This window comes from Pempheris klunzingeri, chromosome 20 (assembly GCF_042242105.1).
Source record: "Pempheris klunzingeri isolate RE-2024b chromosome 20, fPemKlu1.hap1, whole genome shotgun sequence".
NCBI classification, from domain to species: domain Eukaryota; kingdom Metazoa; phylum Chordata; class Actinopteri; order Acropomatiformes; family Pempheridae; genus Pempheris; species Pempheris klunzingeri.
The window spans coordinates 15222740-15242811 of NC_092031.1; the positions used below are offsets into that span (position 1 = coordinate 15222740).

Sequence of the window (20072 nt, forward strand, 5' to 3'; positions counted from 1 at the left end):
CCCTCCTGACGTCATGCACTGAAACACTGATAGGTGTGCAAGGCGCCCCTGCACATCTATGAACCTCAGCTTCATCTGTCTTTGCTTGCCAGCTGCCGATGGCCACAAAAGGAAAATAAAAGTTGTTTAGCTAACTTGGTAGAGCTGCATCAGCACTTGACAAGAAAGGGGAGGTCATCTTGTAATGTGTCACAGATCTTAGACCTTGCCACATGCTTCTGGGATTACCTAAGAACTGTCCACTTTCCCTGTCCCTTTGTGCCTCCTTTACTGCTCGTCTTACATTGTAGGATGCTGCTTCATAATTGTCTGTGTTTCCAGACTGCAGCCCCTACAGTAATTGCATGTGTTTATTGCATCCCTGATAGTTCTGGTAATCCATTGTTCCTAGTTGTGATAATGATCAGCTATAGTTTTGGGCACAGTCGAATCTGTTGTACACAAGGTAAATCCATTCCATCAAATCCAGACTTACATACTGCGACCTAAGTAAGATGGCCGCATAGTTGCTCTTACCAAATGCTGTTAGTGATTCTGCTCTGTAACTATTTTTGAATGATGTGTAGCCCAGAGTGACCCAGAGTGTTTATTCTACTTGTGGAACTGACAGTAGGTTGATGGAAGTCCGGCATGATCTTCTTAAGGTTAGCCTTATCGAAGTCTCCAGCAGCAATGAGAGCAGCATCAGGATTAAAGATGTGTGTTCAAGTTTTTGTGAAGATCAAAAAGGGCAGCCTGTGCTTTCCTGTGGTGGGATGTAGACCACTGTGATACTGACCGATGTAAATTCCCTTTGTAGAAAGTGCTGACTGCATTTGATTGACAACAGATCAGAAGAGCAGGAATGGGATAGGATCACAAAGCACAAGCTTCCTCCTTTTTTCCTGTCATAGTCGTCTGTTCTGTCAGGTCGAAAAACAGTCACCATCTTGAATATCACTGTCTGGTATTCCAGGACTTAGCCATGTTTTGGTGAAACAAAGGACATCACAGTTCCTAATATCCGGTTGGAGGTAGGGTGACTGCACAGTATTTTTATTCCTTGTCCCATGTCGCACATATTAAGACGATGTCTCTCATTTCGTTTTCAGCCCAACAAACCAACGCAGGACAGACATTTTTCAAGATCTGGCTTTTATACAATGGCTGTGAAGAAAGCAGGGAAGGCAGTCATCAACAACTGTACTGTAATTGCCGCCCCTGACGCCTTTCTGCGCTTCCACCATCAACAGGAAAGTCAGTAAAAGATCAAGGTACTAATTGTGGCTTTGTCACTCTGTTTTCACACTATTGGGCTGCTCAAGCTAAGAAAAATTCTCTCTGTGTCCTCAACACCCACTGAATAAAAAGGATCCGACAACTGAAACTGGCATTCTTATAAAGTGCTTTTAATTAACTGGGTGCACATTGGAATGAATTTTGCAAACATTTATCCAATTATCATCAGCATTATTCATCATTATTTCACTGTTTGTTTTTATCTGTGTCTTGTACGGTGTCCTTGGGTGTTCTGAAAGTCGCCTATAAATAAAATGTATTATTATTATTATATTATTATTGTTTCCTAACTGCATGATCATTATGGCAAATAAGCAAAAGATTGTCAAAAAATGGTCAAATTGTCCAAACTTTAGACTACTTCTCAGCATTGATAGTGTGTGCCACACAAACATACTCTTTGCCCCACATGTGGTTTGTTGGGATCTGGTCAGTCTAGATGCGGGCATGGAGGTCATCCAATGCCTGTACACTGGCTGGCAGGATGCTTGGCAGAGAAATCCATGTGGCTTTGAATGCAGCCACTGTTTATGTTATCATTGTCCAATATTGTCCACCAAAAGTTCAACTAATATTTGTAAAAATTAACATAACGAGCATAGATTTGTATAAATTTAGTGAAGCTAACATGGACTGGATGGGCTGTTGTCTAATTCTCGGAAAAGGGAGACAAAGGGGAGAAAGCAGAGACAGACAGAGATTGAAAAGGTGTTGTGTTGAAAATACAAAGGAGGAACATTTCACTATCTGCAGGGAATATGGTGAACCTTCAATTCAACTTCTGCCAGCTGGAGAACAGGAGACTGTGAGTGTGACAGAAAAGTTCCTGTGCTTGTTTCCTGACAAATAATTCAGACCTTGAAAAAAAACATTAAGAAAACAAACAGTTGTGCTGAAATATATGCTGCAGGAATCTGACACTGGGATCAGAGATAAATTCACGTAAGAAAATATGCCACTTCAGCTGCATGGATACAGGTCAAAGCAGATTCTAGTTCTGGCATTATACAGTACATGTATAAGACCTAAATGATCAAATGCATAATGAATATAATCAAATATCTCTATTAATTAAAGCTGCAAGCAGCGTTGGAGGGCCCTCGCACCTTCGTGCACGTCGGGTTGGGCGGCAGCTTCATCCTGTAGCCGGACGCCGACCCTTCCATGCCAAGCTCAGAATTTTCATGTATTTCGGACAGTGCATCAAGGAGTTACATGTCACTTCCTGTGTCCCCTATGTGGCGCTAGAGAACAGCCACTAATCACGTCCTATATTTCAGCATATAAAGTGTTCGTCTGAGAATAAAATATGCACTTCCTCCCGCCACTAGGTGGCGCTATGACTATGGTTCTAAATTAGCATGTGCATGTCTCCAGAGCCGGACAGTCATCAAACAGTATAAATGTGGTGAAGATAGGACCTTGTAGAGTCGAGTTACTGCACTTTTAATGCTCATGCGAAGGAAAATTTTCTATCGAAATTCGCCACGGCGACGCCTTTTGACGAAAACTCACAGTTTTCACTACAGACCAACATCAACGTCTTGAGGCTTTCCTGACCAAATTTGAAGTGGATCTGGTCAACTGGCTGGTCTTGAGACATCATAGCGTGAAACATAGCACTTCCTGTCGCCACCAGGTGGCGCTATGACTGTGAATGAATATTGACATGTAGACTTCTTCAGGGCGGGACTCTCATTAAACAAGTCAAGTTTGGTGCTGATTGGATCATGTAAAGTCTATTTATTAACAACTTCCTGTTTCATGGCGAGACACTGAAGTTTGACAGCTCGCCACGCCCACACCGTTAAAGTTTTGTAGAGACCTTTAATAACTTTTCATCGTTAATATCTTTTCTACCAGCTGACCAAAGAGACTTTTTTGTACATCTTGAAGAGACACATGAACCCACCAAATTTTGTACATGTACATAAAACACAGTTCCGAGGCTTGAAATTAGGGGGCGCTATGGAGCCATTTTGCCACGCCCATTTGCAACACCCACAAAATATGTAATTTTTCACCACGAGTGATGCGTGTGCGAAGTTTCATGAGTTTTCGTGTATGTTTAGGCCCTCAAACTTGCAATTTATTTCGGATGCATTTCCTTACATTTCAATAGGGCCCTCGCACCGCTTGTTGCTCGGGCCCTAATTATTTGTCCTCTTTACTTCTGAGAGGAGACATTTGTCAGGGATTTGACATTTTATTCCAAAAATGAGTGTAACCGTTTCTAACTGGATGTTACTTGCCTGCTGTATTTGCACACTGCACTTTATTTACAGTAGTGTGAGGAGGTGGCTTGCTTTTGGCTTAGCTTGTGTGTATGTGAGAGTAGTATGAGAGAATACCTTGTGACTGTCCTCTACTGTCCTGGGGCGGCTGTGGCTCAGAGGGAGAGTGGGTCGTCCCTCAATCGGAAAGGTCCCCGGCTATGAGTCAGCATGTCGAAGTGTCCTTGGGCAAGACTCTGAACCCTAACTTGCTCCTGAAGCAGCTTCAGTGTGTGAATGTGTGTGAAAGAATGGTCTCCAACTTAGATTCCTCCTGAATGAATCATGTGTGAATGAGGATGTGATGTAAAAGTGCTTTGAGTAGTCGAAACGACTAGAAAGGTGCTGTACAAATACAGATCATTTACTGCTCTTTACTTTTGGTAACACTAAGAGAAAATTGTTTCTGTTGAGAATTGTTGCACTTTTTGCACTGATTGATGTCATTCTTCGACTGTGGCCAGGGAGTAACGTTATCATGACCAGAAGTCATTCTGCACAAAAGTGAAAGAATACCTGTGAAATTCCCTTTCAGTCTGTAACTAAACGTACCTTTAATTGCTGTTTACGCCCTACATATTGCAGACCGCACAACTTCTTATCAGGAAGCTGGGGGTATTGAAAAGAATCCTCAGTAAGTAAACAAAATGCCCCAGCAGTCAAAAGTAGCAAAGGCTACAGTTACTGTAATTACTGACACAAGCACTTCACATAGATGCAGCTCAGACTTCTCGATCTCTGAGGGACGTCTGCTGCTGCCCTTCTTGGGAGCATAAATATGAAGCACATGCTAATCTTTGTCTCCATTAGGGATCTCCTTCCAGTTCCTTAGCCTGTTCCTTATCATTACAATGAACAGGCGTCCTGATTCCTAGTTGGCATTGTTTGCAGTAGAGATAGGAGAACTGTTTATACAGTGACCTTGTTTAAACCAGGGTCACTGTCTCCTTCATGTTCCTCACGTAAACCTAAGAGCGAGCTAATTACATACAGTCCTGCAAAATTTGCAAAGAAGGACCTTCACGTCTTCAAGGAGAAGCAGGAGAGTGGGACAAAGATCTAGACAGGGATGAGGAGGTGAAACACGGTAATTTTATTCATATTTTGATTGGTGGACGTTGTCACGGGGACAGTCTTGATACCGGATGATCTCCCTCTAGTGGAGGAAGCTTTCATTTTGTTTGCTTGCCTCTTTATTCTTGTTGTATAAACCCCTGATACAATATTTAAAAGAAAAATAAAGGTGGTGCAACATCCTGTCAGAAACGCAAATGAAATACACGAAGGATCAAACTATCTTACCAAGATTATACATAAGCAGGCAGCTGTCAGAGGCAGGGGGGGGGGCGTCCACAAGATCGTGGTTCAATCCCAGGGTGCTCCTTGTCAAGACACTGAACCCAAATAGCTCCTGAAGCTGTGCTTCTATGTGTGAATGTTTAGCTTCTCCCTGACAGCAGAATGGCAGCCTCCCATCGGTGTATGAATGCTGTGCGACAGGGTGAACGTGAATGAAGTGTTAAAGGACTTTGTCTGAAGAGACTACACACAAGTACAGTCCCTCCAAAGCATGTCTCTGGTAATGAACCGCATTCATCTAGGATCTACACTCTGAAGCAACTTCAGGGACCTTAGATCATAAAAATGTGATATAATAGCTTTTAATCTTAAGTTTGCGAATGGGAGTAAGCGTGAAGGATTTTTACTATTAAGTTGTCCATGCCCATTTTATCCAAGCAGTCTGATAAATACCACACATGGAAGATAAACTGACACATATCCCCACACGTACAATCTATAAAGCAGCAAGGACAGAGACTAAAATTACCATTATGCATGTCACTGTGTGAATGTTATACTCGTCTGTATGCATATTATGCCTCAGTCAGCAGGGTAGGTGAATCCAAACTGCAACACCCGCATTAACTTTCATCATAGCTGTCTAATTTCTACTGTATACTGAAGTTTTAAGTTAAAAGTTAGAAGTTTAAATTAATCAGGGCAATACTGTCTTAGAATATGCACTGCCTGACAGGCATTTCTCAGGGAAAAGGGGCTCCCCGAGGCAACAAGCGCTCAAATCACTTTGCCACACATCTACTGCAATATTTGCAGGAAATTAAATGTGAATAGAATCAGTAATTTGTAAGTGGGAAAACAGAGGCGGTGTTATTATAGCTGTTGTAGTTACAGACATGATTTGTGCTAAGCCGGCTAGACACTGCTGGACACTGGAGAACATGTCCTACCTTCATCCTTATGTACCCAAAAATGAAGTGAAACAAGTCATCCTCACAGCTTTTGCTCTGCTGGCACCCCCCAGGCGTTTTACATTAGTGGCCGATTACAAATCACATGTGCCCCCCCTCCCCCCATATAAGAGATATATGCAGGCCAAGCATCTCATAATATACTATATAGTGTATATTTTGATACAATAAAGCTAGTTTTCAGCTGATGCAGCCGAGCCAGGCTATTCTAATCTATTAAAACAATAGAGGCATTGCAGGAGATGTGTTGTGTCAGCGCTCGCAGCACTTGGCCTGCGTGCAGCCAGTTGTGTGTATTTGTGTGTTGTGCATTTCTACATTGCCAAAAGCAACCATCCACATCCTAAACGGGCCTGTAACCAATTTTCTGGTCAATGGACAATGAGCATTTTGTACACCCTTGCCATTCTCCCCTCTACCGACCCGGTATAGCACACCCAGCGCAGAAAAGACCCGGTCTTTCCCAAATTGGCTGGGTGGTTTGAACAAAAGCTCAGAGACTGCTTAGTGGTGCAGTGAAGGTTAAATAAGCAAAACAGATGCACGGAGGGCCACAGACACTCAGAAGATGGAATATGCGTTATCCATCCATCCATTTATGCATAAGGTTCATATGCAGAATATAATGTGTCGCCATATAAACACGTGCATGCCTTAGCACACACCTACTGTCTCTATTCAAATTAGACTGTAGAGACAGACTGCATGTATCTACACATGCATGACTGCATAAATGTACACTGACACGCATTCACACAGAAAAGCTTACTGTTGCGGCAGAATTGTGTAATGGCCTTTCACCTTGATCCATACAGTAAAGTAACAAGGTTAACAATGACAACACTGACACAAAGGTGTTGGTATTGTACTGTACACACTGTACTTTATTGTTCGCCCCCTCCCTCGCAGTGACACTGAAAGATAAGGCCTGACTGCTGACTAAGGCAAGGACAGAAAAGTACAGAACAGACATGGCATACTGCAAGGGAACACTTTGGCTGCACCTCAATAAACTAAACCCACTTACTTCGCCTGTCATCGCTCTGATTACCAGCCTCAGAGCACAGTAAGATTCAATCCAGCGTCTGGAGGACTCTGAGGGAAGGAGATGGAGCCATTTAAAAGAATAGTGATGTTTGTGATCATATCATGAAACCCAGATAGAGGAACAATCCTGCACGTCCACCAGGACCTCTCAGTACAGCACTGGCTACTTTTTTTCTTGCCATTGTCGATAAAAAGCTTGTACTTTGTGTATTCTCAACAGCACCTGAGATATTTTTAGCATCTAGAGCTTCAAGCCATAGAGGAAACATCATTTTGACTTTTAGCAAAACAAACCTGATTCACACTGGTTTTGAATGAGTGCTTAGCAACTGCGAGAGAGAAAGATCAGCACCTTCTCCAGTTATCTGGAAAGAAAAGTCTCGGGTTTAAAGGTTCCCTGTGGAGTTTTCCTTTAATAAAACAAAAGTCATTTCATATTCAGAGTTACGAGCCAAAACACACAGAGGTTTACGCGGCTAAATGCATTTTCTTCCTCATAAAACATTTGCAAAGCTGAGTTTTTGAATATTTTACGCCCTGCATTGTTTACATCCATGTTTGCTAACTGGCAGTCGTCTTATTCCTTTGTTTTGTTGGCGCATTGCAGCGATTCTTTACCGCCACCAACTGTCTATCAGCAGGCTGGCGTGAAACAAGCAACACACGACCGTGCATTACTTCGCCAGAGTGCCATCAAAATGATGACCCACGCATATAAACATTACCCCAGGGCGCTACTAGTGGTCAAAAACTCCACTGTGCATAATTACTGTACATTACTAGATATACAATATGGATATTTGTGCAGAGAACTGAGACCCACCAGCGGTCCCAGAGACACACCGACCCCAACCGTTGCTGTAAAAGCGACCTCCGTGAAAAGGCTACTGGTTATAATCTGAGAGACTACTTGGTCGTTAGCGGTACAGGATATTGTGAGATGCTGTAGGCTGATTTTTTTTCAAATGCACATAAGGCAGCGCTTCACCTAAAATCACCAATTCCACTGTTTTACTGTATCACAGCAGAGAAGAGTCTTTAATAAAAAATAAAAAAAAAGAATGACAGAAATCCATGTTAAGATTAATTACGTTCTTGATAGGATGCAACAGCAGTAACATTTGAAAGAAAAAAAAAATAATTTCAATGTGTGAAATACTTTATTTAAAAAGTTTGGATACTATTTATTATTTTCTTTCCACTTTTGATGTTTTATTGGCTAGCTCACCACGTGTTGACCACAGACCGGATCTCTCTGTAAAGGGTCAAGGGAAGTCTGACATCATCCCAGTGAGAATTCCCTAACAACACTGCGCAGAGTTCACCAGTACTAGGATTCTTGTTAGGGTCACTTTTGTCTAAGAATAACAACTTCATTAAAACCCACAAGCATTGTTTGTTCACCTCCCGTCCCAGAAAGTGAGCAGTGTTTACCATTTTGCGAGCTGACCCTTTGATTCAAGTTTTCGAAAATTCCTCCGACACAATCACTCCTGGTTTCAACATATCCTCTGACTACTCTTGGGCCCATACATATGCATGAGCTTCTGTTTTAGACACACTTGATGCTCGGCAGCCCTTTCCTTGCACTCTAACGAGCAGCTTTTCTTCAAGTGTTTAGTCGTGGTTAAAACATTCATTTGCAACATAACGCTGCATTAAATCCTGCTAAGACACATTAGTTAAACAATCTTTAAACATTGAATTTTTCAGTATAGCCAGCCGACCTTTGATGTAGACCCTTATTAGTGACAAAGTGCAGTGTAGGCCTGCCAAAGCACAATTTAACCTGCTATTTTAATGGTAAAATAGTGTTTCTCTTCCTTTCTGCTATGAAATAACTGCAGCATACACATCACAGTTGGTATGTGAAAATGATCTAAGACGTGTATGAGGAAAGGGATGTTTGAGAGGCAGTCTGCAAGAATTTATACGTATCTATCAACTTTGTTTCGAAAAGGGACCATACAAAAATTATTTGGGAGGAACAACCATTTTCCTCTGTCACTTAAATCTGCAATAAAACAGGAGGCAAAAAACATTTAAATATGATCATTTAAATGTAGCCTTTTATTTTATATTGTTTATTCTAAAATAATGTAGCTGCAGTACTTTCTATTTTGCTATATTTGCTTCAAATCTGGAAATGTCTAATTCAACTGGCTATTCCAAATTTTTACTTTTATGCTTTGTCTCTCTATTATTACTGTTTTTTTTTTCACTTCAAGGTCCCAAAACTTTTCATACGTTGCCTAAGAGATTTTAGTTTTATCAGTGGTGCTCAACCCTAATCATTTAATATGACCATTATGTGGAATTTTAAAGATATTTGTGATGATTACTGCATTCCTGGTGGCATTAAGATATGTTACACTTTCTGCAGATTATCTATAATAGCCATAATCATAATAATAATAAAAACAATAACAGAAGTAGGAAAATGGAATGCCCGTTGCTTTGTGGTCCACACCAGAGATTGAGATTGTGAATCATTGTCGTCTAAATGTAATGGCACCTTGATGCTGACATATGAGCTGAAAAACATTCAATTCATTCCCCAAGAGGAAGCTTCAATCTACCCCCTCTTCGCCTCTCTACACCCCGCACCCTCCCCACCCAGAGCAGGAAAGCAGCTACAAAACACTGTAGGCACTGTGACTATGATACACTGTCACTACAAAACTGAGTGGAGTAAGAAAAATAATAAGAATTATTCTAACTTCCCCAACATCTCATTGTGACAGATTAGAAAGTCCAGGTTAGTTCATGTGCAGTTTACAGAGAGTCTCTTGGTCTCTCGGTGAGGTAAGAGGTGCTGTATGATTGGGCCCATCGATAGGCAGCCTCAGGGGAGTCATTTATCCTTTCCTCAGCCAGACAATGAACAGAAACATTTACATATCTCACTGAGACGCCTGCCATGTCCGTAGATCCGTCTCCCGTCCTCGACTGAGGCTTCTTATCCGTAAGGCATTGAAGGTCCGTTAGACGCCCTTAATGTCCTCACTCACTGCGAGCCTGCGTGTCGCAGTACGGGGCGGACACAGGAGCACTGTCGTCCTCAGCCTATCCAGTGAGAGATTATTAGTTCAAAGGCTCGGGGGTTAAAGGTCACCACTCTGAGGTTCAGGCCTGGCCTCCTGGTTGCGGCTGCGGCCCAGTCTGGGGAAGCGGGATGACGTTTTGGACCGGGGCGTCTTGGCTCCAGCGTCGTTGGCCTGGGGTGTGTCTCTGGACGAAACAGTAGGAAGGAGAGGAAAAGAGCCATGGACTGTAAATAAACACCTGGTGAAGTTTATTACCAAATGTATTATTCAAACAAATTACTGATGCTGCATCTGGAGACTTGAATGCATAACTTCCCTTCTGCCGGAGGACTTTTTTTATGGAAAACCCAACATTAGTCAAAACAGCAAATAGAGAAGCTTTCATGAACCAAGCAAGCTGAATCTCAATTATTCCACATTAATTGCTAAAAGAAAATGACTGTTCACCTCCCTTTAATTACCATTACGATGCCTGCCAAGCATTTTGTTCTTGCCCAGCACATATGCAGTTTCGAATGATAAAGGGGACGTTTTCACTATTCAAAATTTTTGGTCATTTTTGAAACAAGCCCTGTGATTGATTGGGTGAACTCCACCTCTCCAGCCCCCCCGTGACCCTTAAGGATAAGCAGTATGGACGATGGCTGGATGGACTTTTGACACAGTGGGTCCTCGGTTATAGACAGAGGTTGAAGAGGAGTAGCCTTCTCGGTTCAACTGAAATGACAAATGATTTTTACAGTGCTAGCGGGCTGGCTAACCAAGCTAACATGGTAGAGCTGGAAAAAGATGCTGACAGCTGACTTTTTAAATGTTTCCAGCTGAGCCATAAAAAAAGAAACACCCTGTAGAATCCTGTAAAATCCAAACCTTGTAAAAAATAAATAAATAAACTTGATAGCTAAGCACTTCGTGGTGCTCAAAGACTGAGGCTAAAGCTCCACGTCTCACCAAAAATCATTTTTTTCAACATCAAAAAAGCCCATAATGCCTGCCCTCGCCCCCGGAAGCCATTACATGTGACACAAGGAATCAAACAGTCATCTCTGATGAAGATGTTAAGCCTTCTCATCACTCAGAAGGAAATAATCTTGGCCGTTTGATGACATTGTTGCCCTAGTTACCCCGACGAAACGTCTTCACAACACGTGAACCTCTGATCCCAGAGTCTTATCTGATAATGATGAGGATGAATGAGAGGCACTTGTCAAAGGCAGGAAATGAAAAGCAGAGAGATTGAATGCCTCCAGGTAAATGCTTTCTTGATGCATTCTTCTGAAGCATTTCATCCCTGAGACAGTGACCTCTCACCTGCTGCTTGTGATAAAGCAGGGATTTTGTTATGGGCGCGGCCAGTTCAAGAGCCTCTACGACAAAGGGATTTTCAATAAATATTCAAAACAGTGAAGAGGCAGAGGGCCCTTTCCCTTTTGATGTCCGACTGGCCTCTTTAATGACACATCCCAGCTGCTAGAGGCTTTGAGGTTATCTGGGACATCTGGGTGGTCCTGTGTTCAGAGTTTGATTCCCACTCGGACAACACTGGCTAAAAATACGTACACTCATGGTGAGGTGCTTTGGCCGCAAGTGTCACTGCGAGCCATATGCTTGTATGTGAGGCAGTGGGGGCTAAAAAAGCAGCGCGGTAAGAGGGCCAAGAGGCTCTGTCACGTTAAAATAGGCTGAGACACGGAAGAGACAGTTGCAGCACGACTCTGTAAGTGCAAGTTGAGATTTCAAACTTTATTTCAGTATGAAAAATGAATGGCAGCAAAGTGTCTCTGTCACAATCATCAAGATCGGACAGCTTGGGGGATGGTGTGACCAGCCAATCTGAGAGCACCCTGAACATTATTAATATGGTGAACATTATTCCTTTTTCCTCTGGCACATAATGTACATTTAGCAGTGGCTCAAGTACCACTTACTCCCATATCTCTGCTGCAGCGAGCACGCTCAATCAAGTGCAGTCACACAAGGTTGTCCAAACCAAAACGGCGATGCGATGCAGAGTTATATCAGCGAAAATCATTCTAAATTGGGGGCAGCATGTGGAGCTGAAACTGTAAGCCATCTCATTTATTCATATCAAAATGGGTACAGTGGCTAAATGTGCTAAATTAATTAGGCTTATAGATTCTTTGGGCTCTCAGCAGGTGTTTGTCCCCCCTTTGGGCATGATATTGACTTGTGCAGGATAATAATCGTCCCCTATATTGTTGGAATATTAATAATTTGACTGCAAAGTAGCATAAATAGAGTGAACGGGTACAGAAACCCAAGCCATGCATCACAGTGGTTGTCTAACAGGAAAAGATGGGGTGCAATGAATAGTTCAGTCTAAATAATAAACTCAGCATTTCCTTTCTCTCTCTCACACACACACACACACACACAGCCTCCCAACATGTATATGTACAGGTAGCCACAGATAAATTGTCTCAGGCCAACACAATAAAAAGTTACATCCTCATTCTGAAGCCAAACAGCCACAAACTGCTCTTGACAGCGAGACAAATGTCTGAAAGTGTTTTTTCTCTGAGGCAGCAGGTCAATAAGGGGGAGCCCAGACTGAGTGTGTGTACGTTGTGTTCTGAGTGAGCCATCAAAGTGTTGAGGTCGAGCCGCATACTAAGGGAGAGGCGTGACCTTGCTGCTGTTCCAGGCAGGTGAGGAAAATTGCAGCACGCCAAGTCCCAAGAAGTGGACGTGGAGAATCACAAACGGATCTGTACTCACTGTGTCAGCGAGCACAAAGCACTGCTGTCAGACCGGTTACCAAAATATACATAAAATATTAGTGCTAAATAAATGGGTGGGCTAATAATGACCTGGTTGGTTATCAGCAGAATCTACAGCCACGCTAGCAGCACTGAGTTTAAGCACAATGGTGCTTTGATTCATTAGTTTAGGAGGTATTTGGATACTGGAAATAAAGATTTTGACTTGATGATCGTGTGCTATGGAATCACCGAAGTCATTAAAACTCATCCTGAGGGGAACGTGCATGTGCATTTTTAAAAGGGATTTCAAAAGGAAATCTTTTGAATCTGGGTTTCAATTTTGATTTAGAGTAGTAGAGGTTATAGTCTTACTTTTTAAGTTCTAATCACTGATTTCTGAAATACTTTTACAACTGACTTTTTCCTCGATTTTTAAGATTTTATTGTGTTATTGTTGTACGTTTGCTGCACGAAGCACTCTGGGCTGCACGTTTGTATGAACGCTGCTATAGAAATAAAGCTGAGTTGAGTTGTGAACCAGATTCTATGACAAACCATCCAACAGTTGTTGAGACATTTTACTCAGACCCACAAATGTGAACTTCAGGGTGTCGCCTCAGGGAAATTCAGGGGGATCACTAAAGTCAGTGGGATTCATCCTCTGGGGAACATGACTGTCAAAAAGTTTTGTCAACAATCCAGAAGGTGGATGTTGAGATATTTTGCTGGAGAAGTGAAAAGTTGGACTGCTGCTGGTGGTGCTTGGTTGAACGGTCAGGTAATCACCAAAGTCATCATGATTCAGGGGAGCATGAATCCTCGTTTGGCACCGTAGCTTCTCTATATGCATGGAAATGGACGGATGAAGCAAGGGATATTCTGTTGGTCGCAATCTCCAACCTCACCGCTAGTTGTCATTAATTTCTACACACTTTAAGATCTCTTTAAGCTTTAAGATCTCATCTAGTGTCAGTGCCTTTGTCCAACTACTGCTAAGTTACACCAGATTGATGGCATGTAATATAGTTTTTGAACTGACTCAATGTCAAGCTGATATTTTGAGGAAAGTAGTGGCTTGGCTTTAAACAGGAATATTGACGCTGAAATCCTCCCAGTTACTACACCCATTTTTCTTGAGGATTTTAGGTCCATGCAGCATCATAAAGGAGCTCTGAGATCCATCTGGCCTTTGGCAACCAAGCGCCTCAGCAGGAGATCTGGACTTCTGAACCCCAATCCCCTCTCTTCTCTCTCTCTTTCCCTCCATCCTCTGCTGTCCCTTTCCCTTCATCTTCCTCACTTAACTGCTTCCTGTCACTTTCTCTCTCCACTGGCTTCACATGCACCAGGACACCAGATGCACCAGCACATCTGTCATCTCGTCCCATAGACAGGCTTTGCCATTGTGTCACAAGTCTGCTAGCAACAAAATCTGGTGACATCATTGCAGGATAATTAGCCGTAGACAGATAATGTTGTATTGTTAGTTTGTGGACGTACATTTATGTGACAAAGTCGAGTCTGGTGGTCCATTTAAGTCCATTTATAAAGTGGAAATGAACATTATGCTGAATTTAGCGTTAGCTGTTGTTAGCTTAAGTTAATTTCTACCCCCTCAATGGTTTTTTTTCCCCCCTGACCTATATTAGCGACAGGCCTTTATTTGTTGGTGCTTGAGAATTAACTGTATTGAATATTTTCTCAATTTGGATCAGTCACGGTTGTTACATAATCAAACAATGCATGGTTTCCATTCAAAGCCAAACAGAAGTCTCGCTTACCTCTGCATTCCTTCCCTCCCTGATAATCAAGTTAATGATCAGACTAATCAGGCTTTCATCCCTCGCTGAAGATGTTAGACCAGCACAGGTCTGATCATGCCAACTGAGCAGGCAGTTATGGGGTCCAGATTAGACAGTAGCATCATGTTAAACCATTAAACATCGTGACAGCACTGGCAGGTCTCTGAGCATCATTGGTGGGAAACTAGAGAATGCTGTAAGTCTTTACAGACGGGTCAAAAATAGTATGGTATGCTGATTGGTGTTGATCTGGTGTCGGCTGTAGTTCCATTGAGTCACGATAGAGAGAAATCCAGTGTCAGCACAGATGGCGGCAGGCCAAGACAGCCCTGCATGTGCAGGTAAAAGTTCCTTTACTCTCAACTCTCTGTCAGCTGTCACCATAAAGTTTAATCAAACGCAAAGTTTGCAGCCTTACATGATATGATGCTCATGATGTTGCTGTTCAAAGTTTTTAACACTGGGGCTGCAACTGATGATTGTTTTCATTGATTAATCTGTCCATCATTTTCTCATATGTCAGAAAATGGAGAAAAATGTCCATCAATATTCAATATCCTAAAATGTCTTGTTGTGTCCACAACCCAAAGATATTCAGTTTACTGCCATAGAGGAGTCAAGAAACCGGAAAAATATTCATATTTAAGAGGAAGAAAATCAGAGATTTTTTTTCCTTAAAAAAATCAATTGATTATTAGATAGTTGATGATTAATAGTTGACATGTAATGGATTGATGATTAGTCATTGCAGCGCTAGTTAACATGATGTATAGTTAAGCTTCTCTGCAGCTGCTGTGGTTGTTTCTCTGTTGCTTCGTCTCAACTTCAGTGCAACCCTTTTCCCGTGTGACTTTTTAGTCAGCTTTTAGCAGCCAGTTAGACAGGTAGCATCAGCTCTGGCCGACATCTCATGTTGTTTTTTTGGTTACTAACAGTTAACCTGCTGTGTTCCTGGGATAAAGGTCAGGAGCAGTGGGTAAATAAGCAGACATTCACCATCACAAACACATGCATTAACAACAACAGCGGATGTACAGTACATATGGATGAATAACGCTGTTTCAGTGTAGGTAGAACTGAAGAAAGTCATGTCATGAAGTCTTGAGCAGACTTTGCTGGCTTGACACACTGTTATATTTCATTCCACTCTGAGACGTGCAATGGAGATATTCCATTTCAGCTCAGAGATATGAGAAAGAAAGATAGGATTATTAAGTCTCTCAGGGCAGACTAAATAATGAGCAGTCTCTGCTTTGGAAGCTCACCTTTGCTGTATTCTAATTCGACTGGACTGCTGCCTTTGGACACTTTCAATTGGCTTTCAATTTGAATAAGCTCTACTTTTGCAATATGGAATATTGTGTGTTTTTCAATGATTGCACTGATACATGCTTGGTGTGTTGCCCCCTTGTTCCTTTCTTATTTAATTAATTGGCTAATTTCAAGCAAAGCTTCACCATACTTCTAATCTAGATCTAATTAGCCAGAGTGATTCAAAAACACCAGTGTGGCTGTGCGGGGCCTTTAAAATTCTGTTCTCCGCTGGCCACTTGTCGTGGACACACATTTAATTTGCCTTCTATTATATTCCTGTATCCCATCTGACAAATTCAGCAGTTTCTAGAGTTCCCTGATATCCCCACTACCCACAAAAATTCATTACAATCCCAGACTTTCCTCTTCAAGCCAATGACATTTTTAATAATTGTTATTATCAAATTATTATAACTATATAAAGCCAGTGTGGTTTGGACCAGGAGAAATAAAGGTACGTGTTAATGCTGGTTTCATGTCACAGGTGTAAACATAAAGACATTTGTACTGACAGGTGACTCATTCATTCAACTACTACTGTGCTTAAATACCATTTTGAGAAATTCCATTTCATGCGTCTTCATACTTTATAATTCTACACTTTTATCAGCTGCAAGTAACGCCTCCACAATATTTTACCCATAATTTTAAACCTATAAAATAGCACACATTATTCTGAAACGGGCAATTCAGCATGATGAGTATTTGAACTTTTAGTATATTTTGATGCTACTGCTTTGCTTGAGGAAGATTTTGAATGCAGGTTTACTTTAGTAAAAGATCGGAGTACTTCCATCCTTCACTAAAATGCAGCTTATGAGTTAATCAATCTTCCCTCATAAGCTCATGAAAAAATGAGTGATTATGGGTATTATTAAACAAGACAACAGCCGGACCTCACGTGTCCTAAATGATGAAGAACTGTACAAACAGGACGAAACGGAGACCTCTCATAGGGTAAGAACATGGAGTGGGACCAAAGACCAGCAGACCTCTGTTTGACTTCTTTTTCCTCTGATGTATCTGGGAAAAATCCCCGAAATCACACGCTGATGTGCAAACATGTAACCATGGTTACCAAATGATCTCGGATAATTATGTAGATCGCCTCCTAGACAGTTCCCACGATAAGCAGATGGGTTTAGGAGTTTATCTTTTGAATTGATCATAAAATCACATATCTACTATCACACAGCACCGCAGCTGGTCTACACATAAACATACCACTAGTAGTACCAGAGAGTCTGGGACCGCACTGAGACCCATCTTTTCAAGGTCAGTTGACAGCTTTCACACGAACCTTAACGAACGACATCAAATGAGCAAACTAATCGCGGTTGTTTTAACCTAATTGAACATTTTGGGTGAGAAAGCTCCCCTAGCATCCCAGAAACGCTGAGATGACTGGGCTGAAAGTAACACATAGACTGCACCCGCTATATTTTCACCAGGACCGTCTCATTTTCCTGCGAATAAAAACGTATGCCATGGGAATTATCTGAAAAACAGACTAAAGCTTTTTCGCAGGGAGGCCGCAAAGTGAGGAGTCTACGTCCATGTCAGTTATGTTGTTGTTGTTGTTGCTGCCTTAGCCCGATGACTCAGATGTCTCCAGAGAGGAAATGACATTCCAGTCAGACGGTGTGACAGGTCACGCTCGCTGACTGATCGCAGTAACTGGAAACTGATGTGAATATTGACAGGAAATGACTGGAACATCTCATTTTTCAGAAGTAGCCTGGTAGGTAGGTGGGCAGCCGAGGCATCGTGCACTTTCACACTTGCTGGTCTGAGTGTGTGTCAGAGGACATATACGCCGTATGTGTGAATGTGAGTGCAAAACGCAGGGAAACGTTCGAGTTTGTTTACAAGGGATTTGGCATTTTCAGTGACATTAATCCTCCCAGTTTGTATCCTGTAACAACTACCACCACAACAGCTGTGGCAGCTAATTCTTTCTGAAAACGTTGTAGATTAAATTGCTACAATACGTACAAACTATTGCCAAAAACTGACAGGCAGTTTTTCCTTTTAGATTTTGTGTGAGCATACAATTGAATTTCTGCAAAGGGTAAGAGCTGCTCTACATTTTATTTAAATAGACAAATCATGTTAATTTCACCATATCTGACTTTGCTTCTGACAAAAGTGTTTTTCCTCCTTTAACATTGCAGCAGTCTCTCACAGACAGGAGCCCTGCATCTGCACGCACGTGTTGGCGTCCTGAATCTCTCTCACCCACGCACACAACTACACATGCACACATAAAAGCTTAGATGCTGTATTGAACACGCCTGTATGTGTCCACTTACAGACAGAAAGGCAGCAGAGACAGCAGGGTCTCTTTGGTGGGGCTGGCTGTGAACTCCGGCAGTGTCTGGATCAGTTTGTTCATCACCATGCGAAGGTAGCCCTGCAGCTGCTTCCTCCTCTCCTCAACAAACTTGGCATCCTGCAGACAGAGAGAGAGAGAGAGAGAGAGAGAAGCACAAACAGAGAGGGGAAGCATCGAGGGAAGAATGAGTTAGTTATGGATAAAACTATGCTTAGAAAAGCTGAGGTTAAAGCTGCAACCCACAAAGAATTAACACCCAATTCTGCAGTCATTGTCAGCTCTATGGAGCCACAAGTTCACTAATATGGTTCACTGTCACCGCTCCCATCAGTGGCGCTTCAGATGTGACAAGCGGGAAACAAAAAAACTCTAAAAATGTATAATACATCACTTGCCGTGCACTAAATGGCAGACAGATACAGTGGGCGACTCGCTGGTGAACATAGTGGAGGATTTAGCAACTAAAGAGCTAAAGATATTGTCCCTCAAGAGTTGGTGGAGACCAAAACGGACCTAAAAGTGAGTGAATTTTGTGAACAGATGCTAATGTGGCTTTGTATCGGCTGGACAGTGATTGCACAGGGTGTTACGGTCTGTAAAACGTTTGCCATATTAACTGTGTGTTTTCACTGCACCAAGTGGCCAAAAAATCAGCTATCGCAGGTTTAAAGGACAATTCTGAACTATTACAACTTCGGTCTCATGTTTTGTAGCTTTGGCCATTGTTTGTGTTTGTTCGTCTAACATTATACTCACCAATTGCTGAGATCAGAGAATATGGCTACAGTGCTACAGCAAAGTGTGAAAGGTTAAGAAACATGACCTGTCAGTTTGGTTGTAAACCTGCCAACAGTGAAGCCAGATCATTTTTTTAAAAAAAGTCAGAACTTGGTAAGTACGGTAGGTCTATAAACTGTGAGGGAAGTTAATAACAGACAGTTTAGGAATTTATTTCGTCATTTGCTTTTGTTTTTGTTTTTTCTTTTGCTCCTTCAAATAACTTTGGCTAAAAAAAATGGAGGTTTCTTTCAAAACTTTCAGATCTTCTAAGTTTTTCTGCACTTTGATCCCAGATCTTAGCCATTTAACTTTGCGAGTACAATGTTACTTTTACTAAAAACATGTTCTTTTAATAATATCTATGCACAATGCTCAACAACAGTAAGACGGCTAATATCAGGTTTTCTTTCAATATCCAAAGAATTTTCAGTTGTACAATATTAATTTGCAAGCATGACTGACATGTTTCGAAGTGTGAAGTGCCCAGCGCAGAGCGAGGAAGGTAGGTCTCACAAATATTACATATTGGTACTTCAAGACCAGTGACTCTGGAACCATTATGTCTTGTTGCTTTACCAGGATCAAATCTTGCTGTGATTTGTCCCTCTGGGCTGCATGTTTGCAGTTAAAACCAACAACACTTTGATTAGTCTGTAATGCTGCCAATCACCAGGCTTCCAAGTTCGTTACCCCCCATGACAAGCCATGCTCCACACTTCGTAAAAAAAAACAAAACATGCATATTCGAGGATTAACACACCACAATATTTGTGTTTATTTTATCATTTGATTGCTGATGTTGAATAGAAATCAGGCACGGTCATGTGAGCATTCAGACTTCCCTCACTGAGCGACTCTGCAGGCAGAGGCACGGAGCCACATGGCCAGTGCTAGCATGGCTAATCAGTGTCCAGCAAGGCTCAGAACAAAGCCTGGGCAATGATCCGCTTCACTCTCTGGTGCTTGGGACTGGAACAAACAGCCGTTGTAGGAGGCCAGCATTTTCCTGTTTTTGAAACTACTGCTCCTCTTTTGATCTGCAATCCCAACACCCAAGTGATTTTAATTGTCACGTCTTAAGATGTTTCTTCTGTGCAAAGAGAATGAGCTCTGAATGGGGCTGAATGGCTGTAGAAAACGCATCAATCGGACACCGAGGGAAAAATAAAAGAGCACAATTTTTAAAAATTCTGCATGTAGTAA

The 20072-nt window shown here is 41.9% G+C and overlaps 1 protein-coding gene across 1 annotated transcript in view; it reads right to left on the reverse strand.

The window, feature by feature from the left end:
- Nucleotides 1-7362: 7362 nt before the first annotated feature.
- The window catches only part of snx29 (sorting nexin 29), a 128948-nt gene continuing 116238 nt past the window's right edge, over nt 7363-20072 (reverse strand). The window contains exons 20-21 of the mRNA XM_070851896.1: nt 18067-18206; nt 7363-10099 (exon numbers count right to left, since the gene is read on the reverse strand). Of these exons, the coding sequence (XP_070707997.1) occupies nt 9973-10099; nt 18067-18206 (267 nt within the window). The 3' untranslated portion in view covers nt 7363-9972. The remainder of the gene's footprint in view (nt 10100-18066; nt 18207-20072) is intronic.